The 16,307-nt window shown below is 48.9% G+C and overlaps 1 protein-coding gene across 2 annotated transcripts in view; it reads left to right on the top strand.

Annotated features, from left to right (window-relative positions):
* Positions 1 to 5,038: 5,038 nt before the first annotated feature.
* rnf141 (ring finger protein 141) overlaps positions 5,039 to 16,307 on the top strand; it is a 191,167-nt gene continuing 179,898 nt past the window's right edge. Inside the window, exon 1 of one of the 2 annotated variants that reach the window (XM_086008388.1) lies at positions 5,039 to 5,215. In XM_086008388.1, the coding sequence (XP_085864514.1) occupies positions 5,134 to 5,215 (82 nt within the window). In that variant the 5' untranslated portion in view covers positions 5,039 to 5,133. The remainder of the gene's footprint in view (positions 5,216 to 16,307) is intronic. The other variant, XM_086008391.1, reaches the window with a different exon arrangement.

Here is a 16,307-nt window from a genome sequence, read left to right on the forward strand (position 1 = left end):
GGTTAGACTCTCGCTTGTTGGAGATAGTCATTGCCTGGCACTTCTGTGGCGCGAATGTTACCTGTCGCTTATCAGCCCAAGCCTGAATGTCGTCCAGGTCTTGCTGCATGCGGGCATGGACTGCTTCATTATCTGAGGAGTTGCAAATGGAACTGAAAACTGTGCAATCATCAGCGAACATCCCCACTTCTGACCTTATGATGGAGGGAAGGTCATTGATGAAGCAGCTGAAGGTGGTTGGGCCGAGGACACTGCCCTGAGGAACTCCTGCAGTGATGTCCTGGGGCTGTGATGATTGACCTCCAACAACCACAACCATCTTCCTTTGTGCTAGGTATGACTCCAGCCAGTGGAGATTTTTCCCCCTGATTCCCATTGACTTCAGTTTTACTAGGGCTCCTTGATGCCACACTCGGTCAAATGCTGCCTTGATATCAAGGGCAGTCACTCTCACCTCACCTCTGAAATTCAGCTCCTTTATCCATGTTTGGACCAAGGCTGTAATGAGATCGGGAGCCGAGTGGTCCTGGCAGAACCCTAACTGGGCATCAGTGAGCAGGTTATTGGTGAGTAAGTGCCGCTTGATAGCACTGTCGATGACACCTTCCATCACTTTACTGATGATTGAGAGTAGACTGATGGGGCGGTAATTGGCTGGATTGGATTTGTCCTGCTTTTTGTGGACAGGACATACCTGGGCAGTTTTCCATATTGACGGATAGATGCCAGTGTTGTTGATGTACTGGCTAGAGGTGCGGCTAGTTCTGGAGCACAAGTCTTCAGCACGATAGCTGGGATGTTGTTGGGGCCCATAGCTTTTGCCGTATCCAGTGCACTCAGCCGTTTCTTGATATCATGTGGAGTGAATCAAATTGGCTGAAGACTGGCTTCTGTGATGGTGGGGACCTCGGGAGGAGGCTGATATGGATCATCCACTCGGCACTTCTGGCTGAAGATGGTTGCAAATGCTTCAGCCTTGTCTTTTGCACTCGTGTGCCGGGCTTCGCCATCATTGAGGATGGGGATATTCATGGAGCCTCCTCCTCCCGTTAGTTGTTTAATTGTCCACCACCATTCACGACTGGATGTGGCAGGACTGCAGAGCTTTGGTCTGATCCATTGATTGTGGGATTGCTTGGCTCTGTCTATAGCCTGCTGCTTCCGCCGTTTAGCATGCATGTAGTCCTGTGTTGCAGCTTCCCCAGGTTGGCACCTCCTTTTTAGGTACGCCTGGTGCTGCTCCCGGCATGCTCTTCTACACTCCTCATTGAACCAGGGTTGGTCCCCTGGCTTGATGGTAATGGTAGAGTGAGGGATATGCCGGGCCATGAGGTCACAGATTGTGGTGGAATACAATTCTGCTGCTGCTGATGGCCCACAGTGCCTCATGGATGCCCAGTTTTGAGCTGCTAGATCTGGTCTGAATCTATCCCATTTAGCACGGTGGTAGTGCCACACAACACGATGGAGGGTGTCCTCAGTGTGAAGATGGGATTTCATCTCCACAAGGACTGTATGGTGGTCACTGCTACCAGTGCTGTCATGGACAGATGCATCTGCGACAGGTAGATTGGTGAGGATGAGGTCAAGTAAGTTTTTCCCTTGTGCTGGTTTTCTCACCACCTGTCGCAGGCCCAGATTGGCAGTTATGTCCTTCAGGACTCGGCCAGCTCGGTCAGTAGTGGTGCTACCGAGCCACTCTTGGTGATGGATATTGAAGTCCCCCACCCAGAGTACATTCTGTGCCCTTGCTACTCTCAGTGCTTCTTCCAAGTGGTGTTCAACATGGAGGAGTACTGATTCATCAGCTGAGGGAGGGAGGTAGGTGGTAATCAGCAGGAGGTTTCCTTGCCCGTGCTTGACCTGAAGCTATGAGACTTCTTGGGGTCCGGAGTCAATGTTGAGGACTCCCAGGGCCACCCCTTCCCGACTGTATACCACTGTGCCGCCACCCCTGGTGGGTCTGTCCTGCCGGTGGGACAGGACATACCCAGGGATGGTGATGGAGGAGTTCGGGACATTGGCTGAAAGGTATGATTCTGTGAGTGTGACTATGTCAGGCTGTTGCTTGACTAGTCTGTGGGACAGCTCTCCCAATTTTGGCACAAGTCCCCAGATGTTGGTGAGGAGGACTTTGCAGGGTCGACTGGGCTGGGTGTGCCGTTGTCGTGTCCGTAGCCGGTGCCGAGGTCAATGCCGGGTGGTCCGTCCGGTTTTATTCTTATTATTGTGTTTTGTAGCAGTTAGTTACAACTGAGTGACTCGCTCGGCCATTTCAGAGGGCAGTTAAGAGTCAACCACATTGCTGTGGGTCTGGAGTCACATATAGGCCAGACCGGGTAAGGACAGCAGATTTCCTTCCCTAAAGGACATTAGTGAACCAGATGTCTGATTGCCCCCCACAGCTGGCCTGAATTATCACGATGAGGCCCAAGCACGAATGTAGGCCAGTCCTCGGGCCTCTCGGTTCCTGCGAATTTATCACTAACGAATTTAGGGGCCGGAGTGTTCCAGAAAGCATACAAACCTTTTATAAACCAGTGTCCTCTCGAGTTTGATAAATGAAAGATCTTCTACTGTCAACTCTGGTCAGAATCTCTATACCACCTGTCAACACAACCACAAAGCCACAAGCTCCAACTATATGTTTTTAATTCTAGCAACTCCGTTTTGGTGCTGAGTTCCTGTGGAGTGGTTTTCTGCAAAGACTTATTCCAAGAAATGGGTAGGTTAGCCCCCAAGCCCGCACCACAATGCCAAACTCTGAAATAAAACCTCAGAAAGGGCTAGGAACCACCCCAACAACAGCAACTTGCATTTATATAGCGCCTTTAATGTAGTAAAACGTCCCAAGGTGCTTCACAGGATTCTGAAACAAAAATTTGACACCGAGCCACATAAGGAGATATTAGGACAGGTGACCAGAAGCTGGGTCAAAGGGGTCGGTTTTAAGGAGAGTCTTAAAGGAGGAGAGAGAGGCGGAGAGGTTTAGGGAGGGAATTCCAGAGCTCAGGGCCCAGGCAGCTGAAGGCACGGCCGCCAATGGTGGAGTGATTAAAATCAGGGATGCTCAGGAGGCTTGATGTTCCTGCAATGCCACTCAACCTCTCCGGCCCAGAAAGGGAACAATTGAAACTGTGGAGTCTCATTCCTACAGCTAGTAAATTGTTCCTAGAGATTTTTAAAAATTAAATTTTAAATGTTTTTAAAATTTTTCTTCCTTTCTATCTCTTTTCTCTCTCTCTCTCTTAACCAATCTTTCTTTCCCTCTCTTTATTTCTCTTGCTGTACCTGAATTGAATCTAATTCACCCGATTTCCTTCTAGAATCATAGAATCATAGAATGGTTACAGCCCAGAAGGAGGCCATTCGGCCCGTCGAGCCTGTGCCGGCTCTCTGCAAGAGCACTTCAGCTAGTCCCACTCCCCGCCCTTTCCCCGTAGCCCTGCAAATTATTTTTCTTTCAGGTACTTATCCAATTCCCCTTTGAAAGCCACCATTGAATCTGCCTCCATCACCCTTTCAGGCAGTGCATTCCAGATCCTCACCACTCGTTGTGTAAAAAAGTTTTTCCTCATGTCGCCTTTGGTTCTTCTGCCAATCATCTTAAATCTGTGTCCTCTGGTTCTCGACCCTTCCACCAATGGGAACAGTTTCTCTCTGTCCAGACCCCTCATGATTTTGAACACCTCTATCAAATCTCCTCGCAACCTTCTGCTCTAAGGAGAACAACCCCAGCTTCTCCAGTCTATCCACGTAACTGAAGTCCCTCATCCCTGGAACCAATCTCATAAATCTTTTCTGCACCCTCTCTAAGGCCTTCACATCCTTCCTAAAGTGCGGTGCCCAGAATTGGACACAATACTCCTCTGAAATGGCCCAGCGAGCCACTCTGGTGTACCAAACCTTTGCAAAGAAGTATCACGGAATGCAGCGCATCAAGAAGGCGGCTCACCACCACTTTCTCAGGGGCAACTAGGGATGGGCAAATAAATGCCAGCCTAGCCAGCGTCGCCCACATCCTGAGAATTAATAAAAAGAAGCAGATGATCTGCTCATTATAACGTCGCTGTTTGTGGGATCTTGCTGTGCGTAATTCGGCTTTTTTTTAAATTCGCTTATGGGACCTGGGCGTCGCTGGCAAGGCCAGCATTTATTGCCCATCCCTAGTTGCCTTTGAGAAGGTGGTGGTGAGCCGCCTTCTTGAGCCGCTGCAGTCCGTGTGGTGAAGGTACTCCCACAGTGCTGTTAGGGAGGGAGTTCCAGGATTTTGACCCAGCGACGATGAAGGATCAGAGATATACTTCTAAGTCAGGATGGTGTGTGACTTGGAGGGGAACTTGGAGGTGGTGGTGTTCCCATGCGCCTGCTGCCCTTGTCCTTCTAGGTGGAAGAGGTCGCGGGTTTGGGAGGTGCTGCCGAAGAAGCTTTGGCGAGTTGCTGCAGTGCATCTTGTAGATGGTACACACTGCAGCCACGGTGCGCCGGTGGTGGAGGGAGTGAATGTTGAAGGTGGTGGATGGGGTGCCAATCAAGTGGGCTGCTTTGTCCTGGATGGTGTCGAGCTTCTTGAGTGTTGTTGTAGCTGCACTCATCCAGGCAAGTGGAGAGTGTTCCATCACACTCCTGACTTGTGCCTTGTAGATGGTGGAAAGGCTTTGGGGAGTCAGGAGGTGAGACACTCGCAGAATACCCAGCCTCTGACCTGCTCTTGTAGCCACAGTGTTTGGCTGCTGCGTTCCCTACATTACACCAGTGACCACACTTCAAAAATTGGCTGTAAAACGCTTTGGGATGTCCTGAGGTGGTGAAAGGTGCTACAGAAATGCAAGCCTTTCTTTTTTTCAAAGTCTTTATAACTTTACTGGATAAATGGAAAAATATTTAATTTTTGCACTGCAAGATTCTAAATGAATTTCAGAAACGGTGCGATGCCCTGACTCGGTGGCTCTGCTGTTATTTTCTCTCTATTCGCTCAGTTAGATGAATAAGTGCGATTTCCTGTTTCCTCTCACCAAAAGAGAGGGTTGTGAATGAGGTTTGAAAGAGGCTCGGCTGGGCACTGGTCACACAGTCTCCTTCCCTGCCTGGACTCCTCCTTGCAGCATTAGTGATTTGTGTGGCGAGCTGGCGATGGAGACGTGGGGAGTTGTGTCCCTGCTTGCCTTGAGCCAGGCCTGGCTGGTGTCGGCTCAGACCTCCTTTGATGTTAAAGGTGAGTGAAGCTGTGTTTTTTTTTCATTGAACAGATCAAGGAATCCGCTCCGTGATATTAACTCAGTGAGGGGTGTTGCCTTGTTGTTGCTAACTGTCGCTTGTGTGGAGAGAGGGTTCATGTTTGCATGAGTTAATATTTATATACATAATAAAAATAGTGTAATCATCTGAATTTTTCCGAAACCAATCGATTCGTTTCCAACTAAAACCAAAAAAGACAAGACTTTAGAAAAGGCGAATAGATGAAAACGATGAATGAAAGCCCAGTATAGGGCAAGAGATTAAAGTCAACGGCAAATGATCTTTAAAGCTGGTTTTAAGGGGTGTGTGGAGAGAGAAGGTTGATTGCAGCGAGACACGAGCAATATACAGCCTCAGTCACAGGGGCTCCAAGTCCTGGCAGAAATATAAAGATGAACAAACAAGTTAAAAGTAGTGAAAGTTTCACAGAGGGCAGTTGGAGATAATTTAAATGAGATTATAAGAGATGAGTAGGCAATACAAAGGCAGGTTTATAGATGGCAAGATATCTTCAGCTACGCAAATAGAAGATGGAGCTCTTAAGATCAATCCTTGAACGGATATAACTTGGGTAGAAATATTATGGATGGTATGGAGATAGCAGGTGCAGAATCACAGACATTTACTGCACAGAAGAACAAGGCCATTCGCCCCTTTGTATCTGTGCTGGCTCAGTGTGAAGTAATCCAGAACTAGTCCCACTGCCCCGCTCTATCACCCCCCCTCCCCCTCTATCACTCCCCCTCACCGCTCTATCACCCCCCTCCCCGCTCTATCACCCCCCTCCCCGCTCTATCACCCCCCTCCCCGCTCTATCACCCCCCTCCCCGCTCTATCACCCCCCTCCCCGCTCTATCACCACCCCTCCCTGCTCTATCACCCCCCTCCCCGCTCTATCACCCCCCTCCCCCTCTATCACCCCCCCCGCTCTATCACCCCCCCCGCTCTATCACCCCCCCTCCCCGCTCTATTACCCCCCTCCCCGCTCTATCACCCCCCTCGCCTCTATCACCCCCCTCCCCGCTCTATCAACCCCCCTCCCCGCTCTATCACCCCCTCCCCGCTCTATCATCCCCCCTCCCCCTCTATCAACCCCCCTCCCCGCTGTATCACCCCCCTCCCCGCTCTATCACCCCCCTCCCCGCTCTATCATCCCCCTCCCCGCTCAATCACCCCCCTCCCCCTCTATCACCCCCCTCCCCGCTCTATCACCCCCTCCCCGCTCTATCACACCCCCTCCCCGCTCTATCACCCCCCTCCCTGCTCTATCACCCCCCTCCCCGCTCTATCACCCCCCCTCCCCGCTCTATCACCCCCCCTCCCCGCTCTATCACCCCCCCTCCCCCTCTATCACCCACCCTCCCCGCTCTATCAACCACCCTCCCCCCTCTATCACCCACCCTCCCCGCTCTATCATCCCCCCTCCCCCTCTATCAACCCCCCTCCCCGCTGTATCACCCCCTCCCCGCTCTATCACAATTCACAATTCACAATTCAAATCGCTTTATTGGCATGATAAGTTACATCTTATGTTGCCAAAGCATCAAAATACATTTATGGTTTACCACATAAACGCAGTTCTATTCATACAGTGTATAAACAGGTATATCCCTGAGTGTATAAATATACATTCGCATTGTTTATATATATTCTTTTCTTAGTTTACTGGTTGGCTCTCTGTTCATGGCAAGCTGTAACATAGCGTGCCGCCAGTGTTATACAGCTTCTCTCCTCTCCCAGTAGGAATGGGAGTTTTTGGTTGTCATTCAGATTTCTGAAATCAGGGCATATTTGTGAGAATCTTTGGTAGAAATTCTCCCTGATGCCCTGATATTTTCCACAGGCTGTGAGGAAGTGCATCTCTGTCTCCACCACTCCCTGACTGCAGTGCGAGCATATCCTGCCCTCTCTTGGCAGCCTGGTCTGCCTGTGTCTGCCTTTTTCGATCGCTAGGCTATGTTCGCTAAGTCTGTACCTTGTCAAGATTCTTCTCAGTTTGTTATCCTTTACCATGGTCAGGTAATCAGCTATGTTGTATTGTCTGTTTAGGGCCAAGTAGCAATTGAGTTTGCTTTGGGTTTTTGTTGTTTCTGCCCAATATGTCAGATATTTTTCCTTTTGCTTAGCGACGATTGTGTTGGGTCGAATTCTTTGTGTTACCCTGTCACTGTCCTGGGGCTGGTTATTGTTAGTATTGTTAGTAGTTACTTCACTGAGTCCCAGGACTAGTTGACTGAGGGTATTCTTCTTTATGGTCAGCTCTTGGCATTTCAGGGCGTCGTAGTGATAGCATTGGGGATTGCTCATTTGTAGGTGATTCCAAAATTTGGTGGCTCTTTTTTGGATAGTGATTATTAATGGATATTGGCCTAGTTCCGCCCTGCATGCATTGTTTACTGTTTTCCTTTGAGTCCGGAGGATACTTTTACAGAATTCTGCATGTAGGATCTCAATTGGGTGTTTGTCCCATTTTGCAAATTCTTGTTGAGTTAGCGGTCCCCATACCTCACTGCCATAGAGTGCAATTGGTTCAATTACTGATTTGAAAATTTTGAGCCAAATGCTAATTGGGATTTCTATTTGGATTGATTTTTTGATGGCATAGAAAGCCCTTCTTGCTTTCTCTTTCAGTTCATTCACAGCCAGTTTGAAGTTTCCCGTAGAACTGATTTTTAAGCCCAAGTATGTGTAGTTAGTGGTTTGTTCAATTTTGGTTGTTCCTACTGTGAAATTTATTTTGGGTCCCTGATGTTTGGATCTTTGCTGGAACACAAGGACTTTGGTTTTTTGGGGATTTATTGTCAGGGCCCAAGTCTGGCAGTACGACTCCAGCAGGTCCAGGTTTTGCTGTAGCCCCTCTTTAGTAGGTGACAGCAGAACCAGGTCGTCTGCATAGAGGAGGAATTTAACCTTGGATTCATATAGGGTGAGGCCGGGTGCTGTAGATTGTTCAAGTAGTTTTGCCAATCCATTTATGTAAATATTAAAGAGTGTCGGTGAGATTGGCGAGCCCTGCGTCACCCCCCGCCCCTGTGGGAAGTATTTTGTTTGTTTGTCTCCAATTTTAACTGCACATTTGTTGTTTGTATACATTGATTTAATTACCCCCTCCCCGCTCTATCACCCCCCTCCCCGCTCTATCACCCCCCTCCCCGCTCTATCACCCCCCCTCCCCGCTCTATCACTCCCCTCCCCGCTCTATCACCCCCCTCCCCCTCTATCACCCCCCCTCCCCGCTCTATCACCCCCCTCCCCGCTCTATCACCCCCCCTCCCCGCTCTATCACCCCCCCTCCCTGCTCTATCACCCCCCTCCCGCTCTATCACACCCTCCCCCTCTATCACCCACCCTCCCCCTCTATCACCCCCCTCCCGCTCTATCACACCCTCCCCCTCTATCACCCACCCTCCCCCTCTATCACCCCCCTCCCCCTCTATCACCCCCCTCCCCCTCTATCACCCACCCTCCCCCCTCTATCACCCCGCTCCCCGCTCTATCACCCCCCCTCCCCCTCTATCACCCACCCTCCCCCTCTATCACCCACCCTCCCCCCTCTATCACCCACCCTCCCCCCTCTATCACCCCCCTCCCCGCTCTATCACCCCCCCTCCCCCTCTATCACCCCCCCTCCCCGCTCTATCACCCCCCCTCCCCGCTCTATCACCCCCCTCCCCGCTCTATCACCCCCCCTCCCCACTCTATCACCCCCCTCCCCGCTCTATCACCCCCCCTCCCCGCTCTATCACCCCCCTCCCCCCTCTATCACCCACCCTCCCCCTCTATTAAATTCAAATTCAAATTCAAATCGCTTTATTGGCATGATAAGGTACATCTTATGTTGCCAAAGCATCATAATACATTTATGGTTGAACACATAAACGCAGTTCTATTCATACAGTGTATAAACAGGTATATCCCTGAGTGTATAAATATACAATCGCATTATTTATATATACTCTTTTCTTAGTTTACTGGTTGTCCCTCTGTTCATGGCAAGCTGTAACATAGTGTGCCGCCAGTGTTACACAGCTTCTCTCCTCCCCCAGTAGGTATGGGAGTTTTTGGTTGTCATTCAGATTTCTGAATTCATGGCATATTTGTGAGAATTTTTGGTAGAAATTCTCCCTGATGCCCTGATATTTTCCACAGGCTGTGAGGAAGTGCATCTCTGTCTCCACTACTCCCTGACTGCAGTGAGAGCATATCCTGTCTTCTCTTGGCAGCCTGGTCTGCCTGTGTCTGCCTTTTTCGATCGCTAGGCTATGTTCGCTAAGTCTGTACCTTGTCAAGGTTCTTCTCAGTTTGTTATCCTTTACCATGGTCAGGTAATCAGCTATGTTGTATTGTCTGTTTAAGGCCAAGTAGCAATTGAGTTTGCTTTGGGTTTTTGTTGTTTCTGCCCAATATGTCAGATATTTTTCCTTTTGCTTAGCGACGATTGTGTTGGGTCGAATTCTTTGTGTTACCCTGTCACTGTCCTGGGGCTGGTTGTTGTTAGTATTGTTAGTAGTTACTTCACTGAGTCCCAGGACTAGTTGACTGAGGGTGTTCTTCTTTATGGTCAGCTCTTGGCATTTCAGGGCGTCGTAGTGATAGCATTGGGGGTTGCTCATTTGTAGGTGATTCCAAAATTTGGTGGCTCTTTTTTGGATAGTGATTATTAATGGATATTGGCCTAGTTCCGCCCTGCATGCATTGTTTACTGTTTTCCTTTGAGTCCAAAGGATACTTTTACAGAATTCTGCATGTAGGATCTCAATTGGGTGTTTGTCCCATTTTGCAAATTCTTGTTGTGTTAGCGGTCCCCATACCTCACTGCCATAGAGTGCAATTGGTTCAATTACTGATTTGAAAATTTTGAGCCAAATGCTAATTGGGACTTCTATTTGGATTGATTTTTTGATGGCATAGAAAGCCCTTCTTGCTTTCTCCTTCAGTTCATTCACAGCCAGTTTGAAGTTTCCCGTAGAACTGATTTTTAAGCCCAAGTATGTGTAGTTAGTGGTTTGTTCAATTTTGGTTGTTCCTAGTGTGAAATTTATTTTGGGTCCCTGATGTTTGGATCTTTGCTGGAACACAAGGACTTTGGTTTTTTGGGGATTTATTGTCAGGGCCCAAGTCTGGCAGTACGACTCCAGCAGGTCCAGGTTCTGCTGTAGACCCTCCTTAGTTGGTGACAGCAGAACCAGGTCGTCTGCATAGAGGAGGAATTTAACCTTGGATTCATATAGGGTGAGGCCGGGTGCTGTGGATTGTTCAAGTAGTTTTGCCAATTCATTTATGTAAATATTAAAGAGTGTCGGTGAGATTGGCGAGCCCTGCGTCACCCCCCGCCTCTGTGGGAAGTATTTTGTTTGTTTGTCTCCAATCTTAACTGCACATTTGTTGTTTGTATATTGATTTAATTACATCATATGTTTTTCCTCCTACCCCGCTTTCGATAAGTTTCAGGAATAAACCGTCATGCCAGATGGAGTCGAAAGCCTTCTGGAAATCTATAAAACATGCGTAGATTTTGCTTTTGTTATGGTGAACGTGTTTGTCAATTAGGGTCTGTAGGGTGAAGATATGATCTGATGTTCTATAGTTTGGCAGGAATCCAATTTGGCTTTTACTCAAGACATTGTGCTCCTCAAGGAAGTTTATAAGTCTTTTGTTTATGATGCTACAGAATACCTTCCCCAGGTTACTGTTTACACAGATGCCTCGATAGTTGTTTGGGTCGATTTTGTCCCCACTTTTGTATATGGGCGTTATGAGTCCTTTGTTCCAGATATCAGGGAAATAACCGACACTCAGAACCAAGTTGAAGAGTTTTAGGATAGCCAGTTTCATTTTGTCGTCTGTGTGTTTAATCATCTCGTTTAGTATGCCGTCTGTCCCGCAAGCTTTTCCTGGTCGCAGGTCCTTGAGTTTTTCAAAAAGTTCTTTTTCTGTTATTATGGAGTCTAGCGGGTTTTGGTTATCTTTTATGGCCATTTCTAGCTTTTCCAGTTTTTTGCATATTTGGTGTTGCTCTGGTCTTAGTGCGTTTTTCTGGTATAATTTTTCAAAGTGGTTTACCCATGTGTCCCCATTTTGAATGGCCAATGCGTCGTGTTGTTTTTTGTGTAGTGTATTCAAGTTGTCCCAGAAACAATTGGAATCAATGGATTCCTCCATGGAGCTGAGTGTATTCTTAATATCACCCCCCTCCCCCTCTATCACCCACCCTCCCCCTCTATCACCCCCTCCCCCTCTATCACCCCCCTCCCCGCTCTATCACCCCCCTCCCCGCTCTATCACCCCCCCTCCCCGCTCTATCACCCCCCCTCCCCCTCTATCACCCACCCTCCCCGCTCTATCACCCCCCCTCCCCCTCTATCACCCACCCTCCCCGCTCTATCACCCACCCTCCCCCTCTATCACCCCCTCCCCCTCTATCACCGCCCTCCCCGCTCTATCACCCCCTCCCCCCTCTATCACCCCCCCCTCCCCGCTCTATCACCCCCCCTCCCCCTCTATCACCCACCCTCCCCGCTCTATCACCCACCCTCCCCCTCTATCACCCACCCTCCCCGCTCAATCACCCCGTCTCCCCCTCTATCACCCACCCTCCCCGCTCTATCACCCACCCTCCCCCTCTATCACCCCCCTCCCCGCTCTACCAACCCCCCTCCCCGCTCTATCACCCACCCTCCCCGCTCTATCACCCCCCCCCGCTCTATCACCCTCCCTCCCCGCTCTATCACCCCCTCCTCCTCTATCACCCCCCGTCCCCGCTCTATCACCCCCCCTCCCCCTCTATCACCCACCCTCCCCGCTCTATCACCCACCCTCCCCCTCTATCACCCACCCACCCCACTCAATCACCCCGCCTCCCCCTCTATCACCCACCCTCCCCGCTCTATCACCCACCCTCCCCCTCTATCACCCACCCTCCGCCTCTATCACTCACATTCCCCCCTCTATCTCCCCCCTCCCCCCTCTATCACCCACCCTCCCCGCTCTATCACCCACCCTCCCCCTCTATCACCCACCCTCCGCCTCTATCACTCACATTCCCCCCTCTATCTCCCCCCTCCCCCCTCTATCACCCACCCTCCCCGCTCTATCAACCCCCTCCCCACTCTATCAATTCAATTCAATTCAATTCAAATCGCTTTATTGGCATGACAAGTTACATCTTATGTTGCCAAAGCATCGAAAAACATTCATGTTTGTACACAAAAATACAGATCTATCCATACAGTGTATAAACAGATATATCCCTGAGTGTATAAATATACTTTCATATAATTTATATGTACTCTTTTCTTATATTTAGTGGTTGTCCCTCTGTTTATGGCAAGCTGTAACATAGTGTGCCGCTAGTGTTACACAATTTCTCTCTTCCCCTAGTAGGTATGGGAGTTTTTGGTCGTCATTCAAATTTCTGAATTCCGGGCATATTTTTGTGAATTTTGGGTAGAAATTCTCCCTTATGCCCTGATATTTTCTACAAGCTGTGAGGAAGTGTATCTCTGTCTCCACCACTCCCTGACTGCAGTGAGAGCATATCCTGTCCTCTCTTGGTAGCCGGGTCTGCCTGTGTCTACCTTTTTCGATCGCCAGGCTATGTTCACTAAGTCTGTACATTGTCAAGGTTTTTCTCAGTTTGCTATCCTTTACCATGGTCAGGTAATCAGCCATGTTGTATTGTCTGTTTAGGGCCAAGTAGCAATTGAGTTTGCTTTGGGTTTTTGTTGTTTCTGCCCAATATGACAGATATTTTTCCTTTTGCTTAGCGACGATTGTGTTGGGTCGAATTCTTTGTGTTACGCTGTCACTGTCCTGGGGCTGGTTATTGTTAGTAGTGTTAGTAGTTACTTCACTGAGTCCCAGGACTAGTTGACTGAGGGTATTCTTCTTTATGGTCCTCTCTTGGCATTTCAGGGCTTCGTAATGATAGCATTGGGGGTTGCTCATTTCTAGGTGTTTCCAAAATTTGGTGGCTCTTTTTTGGATAGTGATTATTAATGGATATTGGCCTAGTTCTGCCCTGCATGCATTGTTTACGGTTTTCCTTTGAGTCCGGAGGATACTTTTACAGAATTCTGCATGTAGGATCTCAATTGGGTGTTTGTCCCATTTTGCAAATTCTTGTTGTGTTAGCGGTCCCCACACCTCACTGCCATAGAGTGCAATTGGTTCAATTACTGATTTGAAAATTTTGAGCCAAATGCTAATTGGGATTTCTATTTGGATTGATTTTTTAATGGCATAGAAAGCCCTTCTTGCTTTCTCTTTCAGTTCATTCACAGCCAGTTTGAAATTTCCCGTGGAACTGATTTTTAAGCCCAAGTATGTTACAGCTTGCCATGAACAGAGGGACAACCAGTAAACTAAGAAATGAATATATATAAACAATGCGAATGTATATTTATACACTCAGGGATATACCTGTTTGTGCACTGTATGAATAGAACTGCGTTTATGTGCTCAACCATAAATGTATTTTGATGCTTTGGCAACATAAGATGTAACTTATCATGCCAATAAAGCGATTTGAATTGAATTGTGAATAGTGGTTTGTTCAATTTTGGTTGTTCCTAGTGTGAAATTTATTTTGGGTCCCTGATGTCTGGATCTTTGCTGGAACACAAGGACTTTGGTTTTTTGGGGATTTATTGTCAGGGCCCAGGTCTGGCAGTACAACCCCCGCCTCCCCGCTCTATCACCCACCCTCCCCCTCTATCACCCCCCCTCCCCGCTCTATCACCCACCCTCCCCCCTCTATCACACCCCCTCCCCGCTCTATCACCCTCCCTCCCTGCTCTATCACCCCCCCTCCCCGCTCTATCACCCTCCCTCCCCGCTCTATCACCCACCCTCCCCCTCTATCAACCCCCTACCTGCTCTATCACCCCCCCTCCTCGCTCTATCACCCCCCCTCCCCGCTCTATCAACCACCCTCCCCCTCTGTCACCCCCCTGCCCGCTCTATCAACCCCCCTCCCCGCTCTATCACCCACCCTCCCCCTCTATCACCCACCCCCCCCGCTCTATCACCCACCCTCCCCCTCTATCACCCCCTCCCCCTCTATCACCCACATTCCCCTCTATCACCCCCCTCCCCCCTCTATCACCCACCCTCCCCGCTCTATAACCCCCCCTCCCCGCTCTACCACCCCCCTCCCCGCTCTATCACCCACCCTCCCCCTCTATCACCCCCCCTCCCCGCACTACCACCCCCCCTCCCCGCTCTATCACCCACCCTCCCCCTCTATCACCCTCCCTACCCACTCTATCACCCCCCCCGCTCTATCACCCACCCTCCCCCTTTATCACCCCCCCGCTCTATCACCCACCCTCCCCCTCTATCACCCGCATTCCCCCCTCTATCACCCCCCTCCCCCCTCTATCACCCACCCTCCCCGCTCTATCAGCCCCCCTCCCTGCTCTATCACCCACCCTCCCCCTCTATCACCCCCCCTCCCCCCTCTATCACCCACCCTCCCCCCTCTATCACCCACCCTCCCCCCTCTATCACCCTCCCTCCCCGCTCTATCACCGACCCTCCCCCTCTGTATTGATTTCTTTGTGGGTTCAATGATGAGACATTTATGAAAGAGAATGAGTTTTAATCTAAAGTCTGTTCAACTCTTTATACAGCATTCAGGAGACACCATTATGCTAGTGATGCATCTAGAACGAAACTGAAACTAAACTAAACTAGACTCAACTGCCTTGCTTGTCTCGGTCACATGACCTCTGCTGGTCAGGCACAAGCAATCAATACCTGCAATCATGCTGCTAAGGCATCATAATCGAACAGGCAAATACCATCTCTATTTACTGATATCATTACATCTCCTTTCCTTAAAACAAAAGTATTTTACTTTTAACTAACAACATGTTTTCTTTGTATTAATCTGCATTTTAACTGCAACACTTAATGAACTTACATTATCATTATCATGATCAAGGTTTTTTAACCTTGCTTTGTGTGTTCACATGAAATATGTCAATACACTAGAACTTGAAGAAAGAATAAGATAACGTTACTTGCTTCTATAACAATAGTCCTTAAATTTGCTCAATGAGTCTCTCAGGAGGCTTCATGTGTCTTGAGGATTTTCTGATTGATTGTCCTTGAATCTGAGTTGTTGCCTCAGATGATTGGTTCTCAGCTGTGTGATCAGGTTGTTCAACAGTATCAGTCTCTTGACCTGCTGTGGCTGGTCCCATGAGAAGATCTCGATGATTTCTTCTCAGAACAGCACCCTCATCTGTCTGAATAGTGTATGATCTTGGTTGAACTTCACTCAGGACAGTTCCCTTCTGAGTCCGTGTGTTTGTTTTGTCTTTCAACCTTACTTGGTCACCAGTGTGGAGTTCAGGTAGGTTTTGTGTTCCTCTGTCATAGTAATACTTTTGCTTTCTTTCTGTTGTTCTTTGAACTTCCTCACTTTCTCCCCCTCTTTTGTTTTCAGGAGGTTCTCCGGGATGGGTAGGTTTGACCTTAGCCGACGTCCCATCAAGAGTTGGGCTGGTGACATACCACACTCGAGCGGCGTTGTGCGGTATACAAGCATGCTCTGGTAGAAGTCAGTTCCACTGTCTTTTGCCTTGTACATCAGTCTTTTCACTGTCTGGACCGATTTTTCCACTAGTCCATTGGACTGTGGAAAGTGAGGACTTGAGGTTGTGTGGACAAAGTCCCACTCTTTGGCAAAGTGTCGGAAACTTGCATTGTAAAACTGAGGTCCGTTGTCTGTGAAGACCTCGCTTGCCACGCCATGTCTGGAGAATATGGCTTTCATACATGTTATCACAGCATCTGCAGTGGTGGTGTGCAGCCTACAAACCTCTGGATACAGGGAGTAATAGTCTGTGACTACAAGATAGTCCTTCCCTTGACATACGAATAGGTCAGCGCCTACCTTCTGGTAAGGTCTGTCTGGTGCTGGGTGTGGCTTTAGTGGTTCTACCGGATTGCTTGCTCGATATTTCAGGCATATTGTGCAGTTTGACACCTCATTTGTCACATCTTTGTTGATTCGTGGCCAGTACATCACCTCTCATGCTCTTTTCTTACACTTTTCGATT

The sequence above is a fragment of the Somniosus microcephalus genome, chromosome 15 (assembly GCF_052327205.1).
Source record: "Somniosus microcephalus isolate GS21.2 chromosome 15, FLI_Smic_1.0, whole genome shotgun sequence".
In the NCBI taxonomy this organism is placed as follows: Eukaryota; Metazoa; Chordata; class Chondrichthyes; order Squaliformes; family Somniosidae; genus Somniosus; species Somniosus microcephalus.